Here is an 18,382-nt window from a genome sequence, read left to right as displayed (position 1 = left end):
TAGACCTGCTGCTGTGTCTTGTAATGTATGTTAAGAAGTACACATTACTTTTATCTCAGTTTTCCTATTTAAATATTTTTATATCTGTGTTTCAATATAATTGATTTTTTTTTTTTTTTTGAAGAGTATTGTCTTCATCAGAATCATTCAGAAACATTCTGATGGGAGCATCTGGATTGATGAAGCAATCCGTGACACTTAAAAGGTCACAAGCTCCTGTCTTGGATGGCACCCTTGTAGTGCTCTCATCTCATTGAGACCAGATTAGTTAATGTTAAAAAAAAAAAAAAAAAGTCATATTTGGTTTTTGCTTCATAGCATGAATTGCTTTTGATTTTTTTTTTTTTTAAGATCTTATTTATTCATTCATGAGAGACAGAGAGGCAGAGACATAGGCAGAGGGAGAAGCTGGCTCCCGGCGGGGAACCTGATGCGGGTGTCCCAAATTGTCTTTGATTTTTATCATCTGGAGCTCTGACCTTCCCCCATTTTGGGGCTCTTGGAATGAATTTAAAAATATGACCATTCCTCATTTCTGAGTGACCTTTCTTATGAGCCCCTGTAAAGTCCCCTTTAAGACTGCTTACTGCAACCAAGTGTTTATGGCCGAGAATGGCTTCCCTTACAAATTTTAGGTAAGAGGGGCACCTGGGTGGCTCAGTGGTTGAGGGTCTGCCTCTGGCTCAGGGTGTGATCCTGGGGTTCTGGGATTGAATTCCAGAAAAGGCTCCCCCTAGGGAGCCTGCTTCTCCCTCTGCCTATGTCACTGCCTCTCTGTGTCTCTTAGGAATAAATAGTCTTAAAAAAACAAAAAAAACCCCCAAATTTCGGGTAAGAGTATATAGTGCTCTGTGTGTTGACATTATTTGCTTTAGCTATGGAAGAGATGATGCTGTGTGACTTTTATGAATTTCATTTAGCTCTTCATTGTGTTACTATGGCAAGCATATCCTAGGTTTATTTTAGAACTTGATATCCAAGATTAAAACCTTATATCTATTTGAACTATATAAAACTGCCCAGAGAAGGAAAGCTTGGACACCAGGCCATTCCTTGTCCCATCCTATCACCTTTTAACAGCTGTATGCAATTCATTCAGTGAGCTATGCAGTGGGGTTTTGGAACTCCTCTTGAATAACACTGTTCCTAACCTCTGGGTGTTAGGAATAGGGGAAGCATTGCCCATGTGACACTGAGGTCTCTGTCCCAAGTACTCTTCCCTGTTGGTAATATGGCCCAACTTCCAGTGTTGTTCTTCTGTGAGCTCACAAATTAAAGAGCTTGCTTGCATTTTGTAGCATGACACCTCCAGGTCACAAATATTGACAACACTGGTGTTTGAAATAACTCCTAGATACCTAGCAGAACTTGAGTACACAGTAGGTATCTCAACAGAGGCAGATTCTGTTTTTCAGGATAGATTTGAGACATGGGATGCTGCTCTGTGGTGGACGTGTGTGTGTGTGTGTGTGTGTGTGTGTGTGTGTGTGTGGCCAAATATGATTTTTTTTCTCTCCTATTAGGCAGTTTTGTCTGTTTGACTACCTCACCAGGCCCCTGGGAGCTAATCTGTCTCATGTTTATCCAAAAAAGGAGGCATAAAAAAGGGACTGTATAGTTAGGCTCTGGAGCAAGACCACCTGGATGGGCAACCTGGCTCTGCTCCCATGAGCTATGTATGTGACTCTAGGCAAATCTCTGGGCTCTCTGTGTCTTTGTAGAATAGAGATATTTACAGTACCTTCTGCAGAGGGTGGTTGTGGGGATTAAATATGCATGGACTAAGTGCTTAGAGCAGGGTCTGGTATAGAGTTAGTGTTAAATAGGTGTTGCTGGCTGCACATTACAATCACCTGGGAGAGGTTTGAAAAACTGCACCGGGTATTGGGAACGCCCATCCTAATGAAATTAGGAGCTGGAGGGGGTGTGGGTTATAACCTTGTTCAGAGCATCCTAGCAAGTCACTGACAGAGTGGAGGAGGGGTTTTGATGTCTTCTGTTCCAGGGCTTTAAGTGAAAGATCCATCTGTCAGCTACATAAGCAAGAGATCTTTGTGTAATGAATAGCTGCCTTTCACAGGGCATCTTTGAAGTTGTCTGACCTTTTTCACTTTGAGGCCAGATGCAGTGCAATTTAAAAAATTTAATTTCTTTAGATTTATAATACCAGACTTCATTCAGCTGGCATTGATTGATTGAGTACCTTTTAACAGTTTTTGAAAAATGGACTTTCTGACATGTCTTCAAGGTCTCTTCTCCTTTTCCTGTAAAGACTTATCATCCATGCCCTAGACCCCAGCCAGGGGCCCTTTTTTCATCTGTGGTGATGGTTTATCAGCTACTGTGATTACAGTGATCTTATGAACCAGAAATAAAGTTTTCCCCGTAAAATTATAGCACCTGCAAGGTGGAAGAGGCCTGATTGTCCAGTCAAGCAGGAAAGGGAATAGTATCCCTGTTAGACAGATGAGTCCGTAAAACGGAAAATAACTTGCCTGAAGTCATTTTGTTTATGTAATACTGTCTGTCTTTATTCAGGGAGTTGTCATTGCTATACATCAAGAAGTTGGTCAGTGGAAGCTGGGAGTTCATAACTCTGTTGTATGGTACAAGTGGAAAACTTCATAGAAAGAAGGGGAAAGAGAAGAAAATGTAATCCGAATGGCTGTTATGGCGATAACTGCCACATTGGGGATCGGGGCTTGGGTCTCTCGTTGCTATAAACCTTACAGGGGAATATCCTGTGACCCTAGTCATGGCCTCTACAGGGCTATGTGAGAGGATGGGCACCTGATTGTAGACTGTGGTTCATGTTCAAACCCTAGGTGGTCCTCCATGGGCTTTGACCTCCTGGTCATGGGGGCTCAGAGTTGATGTTGGCTTTCTCCCAGCTCTCCTTAGCTGGATCCACAACAATTACATGTTCACCCTCCTGCAAAAGCCACTGTGTCTTTGAGGCTTCTATTAGGCACCCTCCTGGTCATCTTCCTTGCCCCCTGCTCCTGAGTTCCTTGAGGACATTGGAAGCAGCCACTCAGTGCCTGAGCCTTCAGAAGTTCCAGGTCTACCTTTGCACACTGTGTAACTTTGGAGAACTGGTTCATCTTTCTAAGCCTCTCTGTTGCCTTGATTGTAAAAAAAAAAAAAAAAAAAAAAAATCCGGAAACTATCTCATAGGGTTATTTTTTCCTTCTTTTTTTTTTTTTTTTCCGGTAAGGATAAAAAGAGATTATATATGTGTGTAACACTCCTTACCTGACATATAGTAAACCCTGATTAAATACTAGCTATGAGGATAATGGCTATACCAAGTGCTACCTCTGTTTCTGCAGTGAGCATCTGAATGGCTCTTACCCACACCAAGAATCAAATAGCTTCCAGTAACCCTCACTTGGAGGGCTTGCACTTTAGCAAACCAAGCTTTTGGCCATCGTGTGACCTTTATCATTGTCTGGCATGGTTCCATCTCCAAAATTTACAAGTTCATTTAAAAAGACTAGACTCTTTTCAACTTCCTCATTCACTTAGTCTGACTGTGTTTGTTCTCTGATCTCCTTGAGACCCCATTCCTGTCCTCTCTGGGTCTCACTCCCTTCTTGTCCAGTCCTGCCTCTGTGGCACAGCACTCCAAGCATGTGACATAAGCACCCTTCTCAGTCTTGACAAGTCCTGCAGACAGCCAGCCGCTGATCAGTCCTCTCGTCCTCTGGGTAGTTCTTGGGGCTGAGCATCAGAGGATGCAGTTGCATAGTTTCATTATTTGGTGCCATGGCGTGGTCTGCAACCCAGATTGGGCAGTCTGAGCTGTTCAGCTGTCTGTTTGTTTGTTTGTTTGTTTATTTATTTATTTAATTTATTATTTAATTTTTATTTATTTATGATAGTCACAGAGAGAGAGAGAGAGAGAGAGAGGCAGAGACACAGGCAGAGGGAGAAGCAGGCTCCATGCACCGGGAGCCCGACGTGGGATTTGATCCCGGGTCTCCAGGATCGCGCCCTGGGCCAAAGGCAGGCGCCAAACCGCTGTGCCACCCAGGGATCCCAATTTTTTAAAGATGTTATTTATTTATTCATGAGAGACACAGAGGCAGAGGGAGAAGCAGGCTCCATGCAAGGAGCTCGATGTAGGACTTGATCCTGGATCCCGGGATCATGCCTTGGGCCGGAGGCAGATGCTCAACCCAGGTGTCCCTGTTCAGCTGTCCTTTATTTATTTTGATTTTTTTTTAAAAAAAGATTTTATTTATTTATTCATGAGAGACAGAGAGGCAGAGACACAGGCAGAGGGAAAAATCAAGCTCCATGCAGGGAGCCTGACGTGGGACTCGATCCCGAGTCTCCAGGATCACGCCCTGAGCTGCAGGGGGCGCTAAACCGCTAAGCCACCGGGGCTGCCCTCAGTAGTCCTTTTAATCTTGTGTTTGCCTCCTTCTCTTCTGCAAAGGTTGTTCTTCACCCTGTTTCTCTCATACCTTATTTTTGCTTGATAGAGAAAATGGAGGCATAGCTTCCTGCCTATGTTTGTTGGCTTTTTCTTCCCTATCATATTATGCTTGACTTCGTGTCCCTCTTTGCTGGGTATGAATACTTAGAAATTTGTGTACAACGAACAACTACAATCTCTAGCCCAGTGCTCATTCCTTAATTGGAAAATCAGGTCATAACCCTGTCTCTCTCCGCTGTTTGCTGATCCAGGAGAGTCAGGATAAGTTCCTCCAATGCTTAGGGCCTTGCATTTTAAATGAGGCTATTATATTTTAAATTTGTTTAAAATGTAAATAAATTGTTTAAGTTTATTAAAGGATGGCTGTCTATTTTGAGATAGAACCATTCCCTTTAAGAATTATAGATGGATTAAAACTATGTTCTTCCTCAGTGTATCTACTGGTAGTAAAGCAACGAATACTGGGCTGGGGAGTGGGGCAGGGTGTGGCTATCAGTGGCTCATAGCCTAGTGGAGGAAGCAGGTGGGTAGGAAGTCCTCCAGGAGTTTTGAGGTGGCTTTTTGTTTGTTTATTTACTAGAAAGAGAGAAGGAGCTTTGTGCGAGTGGAGGGGAGGGGCAGAGGGAGAGAATTTTTCAAGCCAACTTCCCAATGAGAATGGAGCCCAACGTGGGACTCCATCCCAGGATCCACGAGATTGTGACCTGAGCTGAAACCAAGAGTCAGCCACTTAACTGAGTCACCCAGGCGTCCTGAGGTAGCTTTTGAAGGGTACCTGTGAAATGCCTTTGCTTTCTTAAATCTAAATATTTATGAACGTCTGGATGGTGGTGGTAAAAATATTGCAGTTCTTTTGTCTTCTAGTTTGGAGCATCTTGCTGTTGGGTGGAGGGGAGGTAGGTGCTTGGTTGGGGAGCATCCAACCTGAAGAGAGATCCTGAGAGACTGGTGCTCAGTCTTGTACACCAGCCATTGGCCTGGGAGTCATAAGGCTTATTGCCAGGAGTGCTGCCCTGGTTATCCCCTATTTGAGCTTTTCCTGGTTTGAAGGAGAATGTATTGATCTCAGGTTTTGGCTTTTCTGTCATTGTACTTGTGCTTTCTGTACATGTATTTGAAATACCAAAATAAAACCTCCCTGCAGCTTTCTGAAGGACCTGTTAAGAGAACAGATCCTGCTGTAGAAATGAGTTGTTCATCGTGGATAGACCAGATAACTTGGAAACTAGTGGTTGGTACCAAAAAATAGTTCTTAAAATTGTTTGCCCAAACCCCTTGTGGGAGAGAATTACCATTGGTTTTGAATTCCCTTCCATAACAACCTGCTATTCATTCATTTAAAAAATGTATTTTTGAGTTGGTTGTGTATAAGGTACATTGCTGGGTGCCGGGAGGGATTCGTCGAGTTGGCTGCCATGGCCTGCTAAGGCTTTATGGAGGAAGTAGTGTTAACAGTTGGGCTCAACAAATCTCTTCACAAAATAAAAAAAGTCTCTTGGAGCCAGAAGGAAGTACTTGTTCATATTTTCCTCCTAAAATAAAATTTCCTTTCTGCCAAGTAGTTCACAAAATGAGAAAATGTACAAACTTGCATACAGTAATTTTCTAGTAACTTGAAATACCAGCTTTGGAGAGTCAGGTTTTTAAATTTTCTTTCTTTTTTTTTTTTTTTTAATTTTTTTTTTATATGAGAGAGAGAGAGAGAGAGAGAGAGAGAGAGAGAGAGAGCAGAGACACAGGCAGAGAGTGAAGCAGGCTCCACTCAGGGAGCCCGATGTGGGAGTTGACCTTGGGACTCCAGGATCATTCCCTGGGCCGAAGGCAGGCACTAAACTTCTGAGCCACTCAGGTGTCCCAGGTTTTTAAATTTTTAAAGTAATCTCTGCACCCACCGTGTGGCTTGACATCACAACCCCAAGATCAAGAGTCCCATGCTTTACCACTGAACCAGCCAGGTGCCCCAGAAGAAGCATTTTTTTTTTTCTAAAGAAACTTTTCCCAAAGCAATATTTCCCATAGAATATCTTCCCATAGAATATTTAAAATATGAGCTGAAAGTGATTTCAATCTAATAGAGAGTTTCCACTTAATTTGTGCATCAGACCTTAAAACATCTGAATTGAGACTTCATGCCCAGAAATCTTTTAAATTCAGATTACTTGGGGCTGTAAATTTATTACGCTTTTAATAAGTCATACTCCGATCTGACGTCTTTTTGCCTATGACAAGCCTAACCATAAAGAGCAGTAGAATTAGGGGCATGGTTTGTAGAATGGCTTTGAATAAAGAAGAATGAACGGCTGAGCCTTCGTGCCTTGGGGATAAATTATAGCCCAGTGTTACCATACTAGCAGTGGAAATAGGGCAGTAACGTCATACGGTTGCTTTCTGGTTGCTTGATCTGTAGTCACTCTTCTCTTCCCGAGCTTTTCTGAACAAATCATCTGAATCCTAGAGAACTTCAGTGACTGGTTTCCAGTCACAACACGACGACCAGGGCTGAGATTAGTCCCTTGATTCCTGGGCTTTTTCTATTATAGGAAAAAAAAAAGTGAGGTTGGGGAGTGGGGAGAGAGACCTACTGGAATTTCAAGTATTCATCAAGAGTTGTTTTTTCCCAGCCTCGTGGGAGCTCTAAAAGAATGTTGAGATATGGCTCTTGCTTTCAGGAAGCTTCTATAATGCAGTTTTCCATGAATTTCCAGCCAACAGCCAGTGCCCCATCTAGCAGGCCTCTTTGTTTCTTTTTGTGGTCTCTATTCTGCTTTGTTTTCTTGATTTGTTCTATTCTATATAATTTATCTTGAAAGGTGCTTCAGACCCCACACTGCCGCTCACATTTCCTTTCTTTTAATAAGCATTAAAGGTTGCCAAATAAAGGAAAGTAAGCTCTAAAGGTAGCCATACAGAAGACGTGGCTATTATGTAGATGAGTCAAATCTTGGTATGTTAGAAAAATCTTTTCAAGCCCTTAAAGTTGAGGATGTTTTTGCTGTCTCCCTTTTCTGGGGGGAAAGTTCTTAATTATATACAACTTAGTTTTCAGTGTTTCACTTGTAAATATTGCTGTTCTGGTTTGCTTGATGTTGATAAAAGTAGGTAGGCACCTTTCGAAACAGCTTTGCTTTGAGGTCAGATAAACTGTTTTATGGGAGAAGCTCCTTCCAACGGAGCGTGCACACATTCAGGATAACTGGATAATAAGATTTTGTGATCATGAGATTTTAATTAAGGTGTGGACATGAAAGGGTATTATGAAATGCAGCATTTTCCTCCCCAGTCTCTCATTGCCTGATGTCACATGGATTTAACTGTGTTTTTTGGCATTCCTTGCAAATGAAAATATATAGGAATGTTCCTTGTAACTTATAAACTGCTATAAATGTTGGCTAATTGCTTGATTTGGAGGAAGTCGCTCATCTGTGTTCATTGCAGCCTGGTTAAATCTGTCAACAAATACTGAGGACAGAGTGGGTGCGAAGCCTGCGTTTTGGCTTCTGTTTGTATTAAAAAGTAAACATAGTCCCTGCCCTTAGCTCACAGATTTGACTTGAAACTGTATAAACAGGCAGTATGACACTCCAGAAGAGGAAAATTTTAATACTACTGGTGTTCTGTGATTTCAGACAAGGTGGTCATGGTTACGATGCTGCTATTGTGATTGCAAGCCAAAATAGCTTCTGTCTTGCTTCGAAATCCTTTCTGTTTTACCTAGGATAATCTTTGTTATATCTTATCTATCACTGTAATCACTGTGCAGAATTCTTTTTTTTTTTTTTTACTGTGCAGAATTCTAACACAAAACATGGAGATACTGGGCCTATTCTCAAAGACTCCGTGTATTAAAGGAGAAATCCAAACAGTAAAAGGAAGCTTGGCAGTTTTTGTTACCTCGGGGTGTTTTAAAAGGAAGAACCTATGGTATTTGGGAGACTTAGAATGTTGAATAACAGTAGAAAAATAAGAAAATCTAGGTGCCTTCAGGTCATGGGTGTGAGGTCAATGTTATATACTCACATTTTATTTTCTTTAAATGAAAATTCTGGGAAGTTTTCTCCCACTAGAGAATTTCAGAGGCTGGTCTTTCCTCTCTTCCCCAAAAAGTATATAAATTAAAGAAATGGCAGCTGAAGTTCCTTTTGTACTCCGGTATATTCATTTGAAGTTTCTCCAGGTCACAGTTTGAATAGGTCTTAGAATATAAATTTAAGCGTTTCCCCCTTGACTTGCTATTTATGGAGGAAAGCAGAAACTGGAAAGAAAAAATTACAGTGGCCATCTGATCGCCTTTTCAGTTAACTCAGGACCACCGATGTGGAAGATGCGACAATCCTGAGAGCAGCTGGGCTCCCCGGAGTGGGCAGTCCGGGTGTCTGGCACGTGATGCCGAAGGCAGTGTCTCCCAGTCCTTCTGTGGGACGTGTCTCCCCAGTGGCACAGCAGATCTGCCGCGGGTTGGGGACGACCAGGGTGATGATGGGGTCACCCTGGGTGCTGCGGTGGAGCTTGAGCTCCATGATCAAGGCCTGTGCAGGGCTCCCGGAGAGCTCACTCAGGGACCTCGGCCAAGCTCTGCAGGCTGGCGCGTTTTACTTTTCTTTGTTTTATTTTTAAAGCATGTAGTCTTTGCAAAAAGACAAACCCTGAAGGTTGATTGATTTACTTGGAAAAGAAAATATCTGTGCTTAGCAGGCCTCTGTCCCTGAATTTTGTCCACCATCTCTCCTACAATATTTCAGCATGATCACCGAGAGAAATTTGTGTTTCCATGCTTGCCCTTCAGGTGAAACTCCAGTCTTTGCACCAGGGTTCCCTGAAGTAGCAGTTTAAAAAAGAATTAGGCTGTAAACCCTGCCCCTTTTGTGTGTAGAGACTTGTTTGTCAGGTGATTTAACCCTGTCGCACTTTACCATCGCCTTCTCCAAATTCTGCTTAAAGATGCTGTCTTCCTGGTTATCTCCAGGGTGGATTGGTTGGTTGTTGATTTTTGTCTGTTCGTTTGTTTGATTGCCGTTGCCCAAAGCTTTCATCTTCTGAGTGGGGAGGCGGAGCATGGAAGGAGGGAGACCCTTGCTGGGAGCCTGCAGGTTTGGGTTCTGGCGCTGCTGTTCATTCGCTGTGTGACCCCTGGGCAGTCAGTCTTCCAGGGTCTCTGTTTCTTCGTCAGGGAAACAGAGGACTTGGAAAAGTAAATACAGGCCTGGACCAAATGAAAAGAAGGTCACCGTGTTGTGTGCTTATGTTGTGCGACTGAATGGCAGCGCTCCGGGCCTCTTGCCTCGGTCTGTGCTCCCCGCGGAGGCCCTGCTCCACTCTGGCCCCAGCAGCCGGTGCCGCGTATACACGGACGCTGGTTCCAGCATTCGGGCTCCCTGGGCAGGTGGGACTGGGCGTCTTCTCCACTGGAGTTTCTCCCTTTTGGCCCCACTCTGCTGCTTCTTTCTTCCAGGAGCAACCTGCTTGCCTTCCACCTTCTTGTCCTTGGTGCACTAGCAGGGGTGTGATGGGTAACACAACCCATTTGGATTTGTTACTGCTGGGAGTTGTCCAGCCATCTCCTCCGAGTTACTGGAGGAAAAAGAGCTGCAGGAGACTCAGTGATGAAATAATGGTCCTTTTGTCTGTCTCTTGCTCTAGGGATGGTTTTAGGTTTCATCTTAGGCCTGGGCCATTGTGTTGTTTTTACATGCTCAGTACAACGCTGTTTAAAAATGCAGCTTATCATTTAAAGGATTCAGCTGTAGTGCCACAGACCGTTCTTCTTTCGTCCCCATCCCCCCCAAAGTCCTCGATGTATGTAGTAAAAACCCACTGCAGTGTGTGCTGTTTGATTGGGTCCCCTGACATCAGCTTAAAATGTTTCCCTTGTATTTATTTTGCAAATGCTTATAAGGTATGTTTTAATCTGATAAACTTCCAAAATGTTTTCCTTGTGGTTATATAATCAGTAGCATCTGCAAAACATGCCTTTAACCATGTAGCTTTCTTCTTAACCATTATCTTGTTGATTCTCTGTTCTAATGTTTTCTTTTGATGAACTGGGGTTAGGAGATCTGAATTCCTGTGCCAGACATCTTACAGTAACGTGCCCAGATTTAGCCTCATAACCTTAATTAGATGTGGAATGCTGAGAATGCTGTTTTTTTTTTTTAAACTTTTATAACAAGCCAGTGAACTTCTGATCACTTCATTAAAAGTTATAAAACACTCCTTGGGTCTTTAACATTTAGTTCCCCATCTTAGTTTCTTCATAGAAAATTAACGTAAAACTCAAGGTATGTTTAGATTCTCCTGAACAATCTGTTAGAGCCTAAGTTACCTTTTGTGTCAGTATGTACATTATATTCCAACTCACAACCCTTAATTCCTCTTCCCTCCCCTCCTTCTTTTTTTTTTTTTTTTAGAAGCAAAAGAGTGTTGAAAATGTTAAAAGCTGTGCTGAAGAAGAGCCGAGAGGGAGGAAAGGGGAGCAGGAAGGAAACAGGTATGTACAAGCAGGTGGCCGTGGGGCAGCAGCTCCTGCTCACTCTAGGCTGGGAGGATGCCATTGCATTGGGAATGGGTCCAAAGAGTGTTCTGGGTTGGAACGCACATAACACTGGAAGCTATGAGAAACGAAAAAGATTTCTGAGCTTTCTTATGGGAAGTGACTTTGAAAATTGAGTTTGCCTTACGAACCAAATCCTTCCCCAGAAGACTTGTAAAGTTCATAATTTTAACAGAACATTCAGATCCAGAGGCAGTCAGAGTTACAGACCTGGAGGGATAGCAGGTGTGTCCAGGAATTTGGTTTCTAGAAAGCTCTTTCCCTTTTCCCACATGCAATTGCATTTTATATGTTTGACCAACTGCTGGCTGACTGGTCCTCGCCTTTTGAGTATCAGATTTTCCACCTAACAGGTGTAGCCTCACTCAGTGCCAGACTGCTAGTTTTCATTATGATGAGAGCTACTTAATTTGGCTTGGATTTCATTCCTGTTTATAGAGTTCTGTTCTGGTGCTTATGTGGTCATTGTGACTCTTCATTGCCTTCCATGTGATAAACTCTTTTAAGGTTATTTAGGTGACCACTTAGTGGTCTGTTTTTCTACAAAAATTACATATTATTTACTATTGTACAATAAAAATCTGTTAGTCTGGATTGATTTTCTTGGAATGTACTATTTTACTCTGCAAACTTAACGATAATCCACAGTGGAGAGTGGTTGCTTTTCTGAATTATTGTATATTGAATAACATTTCAGTTTTAATTTCTATTACAGTGTAAATACACTTATTACCATAACATCGCTGAATTTTACAGTTAACTTTTCAATTGAAAAGATCTTGCAGTACCTTTTATTACATATTATGTAATATATGTATATAATTACATAATGTTTGTAATGTTATGACAGTGTTAATGTCTGTTGTTTCTGTACATAGGTAATAGAATAAGTGGGCTTAAACTTTTTAGTTATATGGAACTTAAGTAAATTTGCTGTTATCCCATAAACCAAAAAGTCTGCAAAACAGCAAACTTCCTTTAAAAGGAGAATCTTTATTGTAAAGTTACTGTTAAAATTCCACTAGAAGCTTCTCGTTAATGCCTGCATAAGCGGATACAAAGAAAAAAATCAGTTTTTAATGATAGAAACGAGACCATAGTCAGCTTTTAACCTTAAGAAACCACCCCCCTACCTTGAATAATTAATTAGAATTGTTACTATGGAGAATTTTCAGTTCACATAATTTCTATCCAGGAGGACATTCACCCTCTGCTGGGTCAAGGCCAAAATATCTTTCTCTTTATTTCTCTGAAAGCAGTTTAAAAAAAATTTTCCCCCCAGTTTTGGCTCATCTGACATTCATCCTAGGGACTTCATTATTTGCTTCTTTAGATGCCTTTGTAATTTCCAGCATAAAGTTAGGTCCTAAGCTGTCTGGCTGGGGATGCCCAACCAGTGGCCCGGGTCTCCAAGCCAAAACTCCCTATTTAGTCATGGGAGTCTTTCACAACAGACCCACCATCCTCTTTGACCAGTGCCAGTGAAATAACAGTACAGTAATGATTTGGGGCACCCTGCCTTTCAGAATGGCCAGACAGTGAACATAGTTTGCATTTGTAACTTTTCCAGTTTTAAAGCATGTGAGTTTTGGGTTTATTTCCCCCTCTGGTCTTTAAGAGCAACTACTGTTTTTTTCTGAATCATTTCTTCATAATAATTCCCACACTATGGCTTTTCACTAATGCAAACCAACTTGAAAAAGCAATGGGACTATTTCTCATAAAACATCTGTATGGTATGTGCCTTTTTTCTGTTAACTAGAACCTGGTTGTGTTAGTTGGAACAAAGCAGATGGAATCTTAAATCTTGATGAAGTTATGTCACAAGATGATTGGGGAAAATACTTGGAATTTGACCATTCATATGTTGAGCTCTGTGCCAGCTCTCATTATATAAGTAGATCATAGCTAAGTTTCTCTGTAAATTAAAGCTGACTGATCTACGGAGACTGCCCTGAAACTTGAGCAATAATATCTCCTGCAATATGGAAAAATCTTGCTCTACTGTTTGCAATTAAAACCAATCTTTGTTACAAAGACAAAGGAAAATTCATTTCTATGTACTTGAACTCACAATTACAGAAATTTAGGAAATATTTAGGTCTAAAATACTGAGCTCAGCATTTTATATATCCTTTGTAGATTGTTTTTACAATCTTGAACCACACTTTTTTTTTTTAAATTGAATCAGCTTTGAGAATTTAGAAAGCATAATCACGGAGTTAAATTCAGTATTCTTTAAAAGAATACAGATATTTTTCAGAAATATTGAAAAGTTATTACATTTTCAGTTCTTATCTCTAAAAGAAAATGTCACCTATATCTACTTTAAATTACTGATAAGATTTTAATAGGTATTGAAATTTAAGTTACATGTATATTAAAAGTATTTGAAATATGTACAGTATTAAACTAAACATTGAGTGAACTCTAAATATAGGAAAACCTTTTTAAAAAAACAAACAAACCCAGGAAATGCTTATAGCTAAACAGAAGTGTTTTCTGGAGGCTGTAGAATTGTGTCAGAGAATACAATATTAAAAACTTAATGTTTTGGGGAAAGTACATTTGCGTTGTCCCCACTATTCCATCAGTGCAAATGAGCACTGTGTTTCTCTTGACCTTGAGTTAGGCCTGAGGGAGTAAAAATCAATATTAAACCACAATGTGGGGAGAGCTAGGTAAGGGCATATGTATATATTTTTTCCTTTCCTTTGTCTTATGTTAGGACTCTGATCTAAGGCAAATGTTTATTTTGAAGCTCTCCAGAGAGAAGAGACCACATTTTTTTTTATCTTAAGTGACCTTTCCTATCAAAAAACTTTCATGTTACTATTCTTAAACCTACTTAAATTTATTTTTTTGTTTTTTTTTTTTTTTGTTTTTTTTTTTAAACCTACTTAAATTTAAAGATGAAATAATCACTGTACTATAAGTATATTGAGAATGTTCTGATACAAATCTGGACCAAAAAGTTTAGAGTTGATATAAAGAGCAATGTAGAGAATGAATATCTTTTCTAAATAGTGCAATAACACTATTTAGATAATGCATGGGAAAAAGTCCCATTTTGTAATAGAAACAAAAACTTTAGAATTCAACCTACGAAGAAATTTGCAAGCCTTACATTGAGGAAAAGAATGAAACTTTGCTGAAGCACTTAAAGGAAGACCTGAATAAATGGAAAGAAATACATTGTTCCCAGATGGACAGATGCAGTATCTTAACTTGACAGTCTCTTATAGAATAACCTATAGATTCCATTTAATCCCTGATGAAATCCCAACCATTTTATTTTTAAAGACTTTGTTCTTTCAGAGCAGTTTTAGGTTCACAGCAAAACTGAGCAGAAGGTACAGAGATTTCCTCTGTATCCTCTGTGCCTACTCATTCATAGCCTTACCCATGATCAACACCCCCTACCAGAGCAGTACGTTGGTTACAGCTGATGAACCTACACTTGACACATTATGATCATCCAGATCCCATAGTTTACATTAGGGTTCAATCTTGGTGTGGTGCATTCTACGGGTTTGGGCAAATGTGTAATGATCTGTATCTGTTGTTACAGTATCATACAGAATATTTTCACTGCTCAGAATAGTTTTTTTTTTTTTTTTTTAACACAACATAATCAGTTGATTTAAAAACTCATCTGGAAGAAAAAATGCTTAAGAATAGCCGAGGAAAAATGGAAAGTGTGGGTCAAGTGTGTATCCAAATGGCTGAGCCTGGTTCCCATGCCTGGCTTCTAGCTGCAGGAGAGACAAACGTGTATTTTGACTTCTTAGCTTCTATAGGGTAAAGTGGGCTTCACCTCCCACTTCTGTCATCAACACAACATCAACAATAAAGTAGAAGGTCCCTTCTACTTTAAAGGCCAAGCACAAATATTTCATATAGAATAACCACTGCTTCACATAGTAAATGATTTGGCTAGTTTTTTGGACTTTTTTTTTTTTTTCCTATTCTCCAAGAAATGAATCTTAATTCTATTTGATATAATTGTAGCTCACAGTTGATAACCATTTTGGTTTTTTTGGTCTCTCTCTGTCTCTATGCATCCCTTCTCCTGCCCTCTGCCAATCTTGAAACCTTAGCCTTTTACCCTATCCAACTTTTCTAGTTGCTCTGTTTTGGTGTGGAAGTAGCTCCAAGTTGAGGCAGAAGAACAAAGTTTGGTGAACTTGTAATTGTGGTACTGCCTCAATTAAAAAAGAGACTAATGAAGGAAGGGTAGGTTAATATGCCAAAATAATTGTTTATTAGTGTTTTCCTTTCAGTTTAATTATTTGTGTGTTTTTTTTTTTTTTCAGTAGGGGGGCTTAGTTTGAAGCAATTTATTTAAAAAAAATTTGACCCTCACCTTTTCATCGTTAAAACGCAGCTGGTCGGCTAAGTGCACTTATAATGGTGTTAATTAAGACATTGGATAGTCTCTAAACTTGAGTGTGTACTGAATTAATCTGTTAGCTTTGCATCTAATCCTTCACTTTGAATTTGTAGTAAAAGGAAGCTGTTTGCCTCTAAAGTTTAAAAGCCATTGATGTGATTGTTAAATGTGGTATTTTAAGCCATTCCAGGCTGCAGTCTGGTTTTCAGTGGTACCTTCTAAAAATGCCTCAATACAAACGATGCTTTGTTTTATCCGGAAAATATGAAGCTGCTTTTGATTATTCTGTGCTGCATTGCCCATTTTCTGTGGTTGTGGACTATTATTTAGGAATTTAGTGCAGTGACTGTCTTGCTGAGCTATGGATATTTGGTATCTTGTTGTTAACAGACTCCAAAAATGTTTCCCAAGCAACAAAACAGGCAGAAATAATTCAGTCTAAAGGTACTGTATTTCTCTTTACCAGGGTACTTAAGTAAATTCTGTAAAGTATTGGGACATGATATAAACACAGGCTAGAGGCCAAGCTGGTTTTTGGTAGAATCAGGAATGCAGTTCCCTCTGGTTTGATTGGTTCCTTCACCAGTTTCTCTTTGTTGTCTCTTCTGCATGTCTCAAAATCTAGAAAAAGCAAACTTGGGAATTAGAAGTCACAGATTCAAATCCCAGCTTGATTGATTACCTCCCAATTTACATGAATTTGGGCAAATTCCTTAACTTGACTAAGTTACCTTACAGAGATGTTTTCAGGGCAAAATGAGAGAACCTTTTTGCAGAAGTGTCTCACTTGACACCTGGCTTCTGCTACATGTGCTGCAGAGCTTTGCTTTCCTGAGAAAACTGTGTGCTACCTTGAACAAACAAAACCAAGACTTTTTATTCTTTCCCAGTTGAAGGCAGCCAGGACCACTCTCAGGCAGAGGAGTGATGTTCTGGAAGCTTCTTTCCATGACTACCCGTCTCCAAATGCAGATTCTGCCTTCTTCTTGGCATACTGAAGTCTTTTGTGCCATCTTTACCCTTTCCCTCCTAACAAAACTGAGAAAACGGAGTCACTTGTCTCTTGTATGGTGGTTGATACTTGGGAAATCATTTATTTAACCTTTCAGCCTGTATCAAGTACTGGCATTTTATTTTTTTCTTTATGAAATTAAACTAGAAGACTTTCTCCCTTGCTGAAGAGATTTTGGGGGTCAGTAAGCGGCTTTAAGAATAGTTTATAGTTTCTGAGATGTTTCATTTCAACACATTCTTAATTAATGAAGGTCTTCCTATGTAGGAGGCTCTGCCCTCCATCCTCTTTGTAGTTTTCCCATATGTTTTTGGGAAATAGAAAGGATGAAAGAGAAGGAAGAGAACAGATACTTAACATTTATCACGTGTCAGGCGCCTACACGTCATGGACCAAGCTGGTTCATCCTGAACAGCCTGTTTCTTGTGAAGGGCATAATTAGAGAAAGCTCTGGACAGAGAAGGTGAAATTAAGACACCTCCTGGATCTTCTGTGTTTTCCAGCCAATAAGACCCCCAGCAAGTCACAACCTATCTGAATCATTATAAAGTTTGTAGTGGAATTCTCAACAACACTTACTTGCTTGGGTCTCTTTGTATGTGTAGATGACCCATGAACAGTGCAGGGGTTAGGGATTCTAACCCTCACACAGTTGAAAATCTACGTATAACTTTTGACTCCCTAGAACGTAACTACTAATAACCTATTGGACTGGAAGCCTTGCTGATAAAATAATCTATTAACACCTATTTTGTATGTTATATGTATTATATACTATATTCTTAAAATAAGTTAGAAAAAAATTTGCTAAGAAAATCTGATGAGAAAATATATTTAGAGTACTGTTTTAATGTGGAAAAAACAAAAGCTACATATAAGTGGGCCCATGTAGTTCAAACCCGTTTTGTTCAAGGGTCAACTGTATGTGTAAATGCAGTAGGAAACTAAATAGAGAAATATTAAATGTTACAATTCAGAGTCTGATTTTTTGCATCAAATCTAATTTTATAAATACTTCTTAAAGAATTAAAGCTGCTTTTCTGTAAAATTACCCAAAAACAATGGTCTTATTTTCTGTATACCTAATTTTTAAAGAGCTTTGTCATGTGTAGTTTCTTAATTCCCATAAAAATTCTATACCTGGGGCAGCCCCAGTGGCTCAGCAGTTTAGCGCTGCCTTCAGCCCAGGGTGGGATCCTGGAGACCCAGGATCAAGTCCCACGTCGGGCTTCCTGCATGAAGCCTGCTTCTCCCTCTGTCTGTGTGTCTGCCTCTCTCTCTAGGTCTCTCATGAATAAATAAATATCTTTAAAAATTTTTTTAAAAATTTCTATATCTTAATTTTAATGTGACCATTTGGATTTTTTTACAGGTTTTTTTTTTTTTTTTTTTTTTTTTTTAGAGATTGAGAGCAAGTGAGGGAGAAGGAGAGAGAATCTTAAGCAGGCTCCACAGCACAGAGCTGGGCGAGGGGCTTGATTTCACGACCCTGAGATCATGCATGATCTGAGCTGAAATCAAGAGTTGGACTTAACCAATTAAGCCACTGGAGTGTCTCCAATTTGCATTTTCTAGGAAGAGAATTCCAAGGTTTTATTTCTATTCTACAGAAATATAAAAAACTTGATTTCATATAATCTTTTGGCAAATGTAGTTTCTGAGTGGGGAGATAGGCTAAAAGATATGACATAGATGGACTTTTTCTTCTGTGAAGGATGTTGTAAGTTTACTATTCCTCTTAAAGAGGATGAGGCTTTGACCTTGCAGATGTCCTGCAGCTGATGGATGGCCACTAGGGCTAACCTGTTGGATAACGTTAGTCTTGGCGTAGAGCTTCAAATTGAGAAACCTTTATTTACAGCTGAAAACATGGAGTTGGAAAGTAGAATCTACATCTCTCCATCTTCTGGCGAAGACTCTGGCCTTCTTCCTGTGTCCTCAAATGGCAAGAGAGACAGCAAGCTCTCTGGGACCTATTCTTATAAG

General features: G+C 40.1%; 1 protein-coding gene across 1 annotated transcript in view; it reads left to right on the top strand.

Moving 5' to 3' along the window:
* Positions 1 to 18,382, top strand: part of TANC1 (tetratricopeptide repeat, ankyrin repeat and coiled-coil containing 1) — a 223,452-nt gene that overhangs the window by 67,546 nt on the left and 137,524 nt on the right. The window contains exon 3 of the mRNA XM_072811229.1: positions 10,849 to 10,928. Within this exon, the coding sequence (XP_072667330.1) occupies positions 10,868 to 10,928 (61 nt within the window). The 5' untranslated portion in view covers positions 10,849 to 10,867. The remainder of the gene's footprint in view (positions 1 to 10,848; positions 10,929 to 18,382) is intronic.

This window comes from Canis lupus, chromosome 34 (assembly GCF_048164855.1).
Source record: "Canis lupus baileyi chromosome 34, mCanLup2.hap1, whole genome shotgun sequence".
Classification (NCBI taxonomy): domain Eukaryota; kingdom Metazoa; phylum Chordata; class Mammalia; order Carnivora; family Canidae; genus Canis; species Canis lupus.
This window is presented reverse-complemented; position numbering and strand designations above follow the sequence as displayed.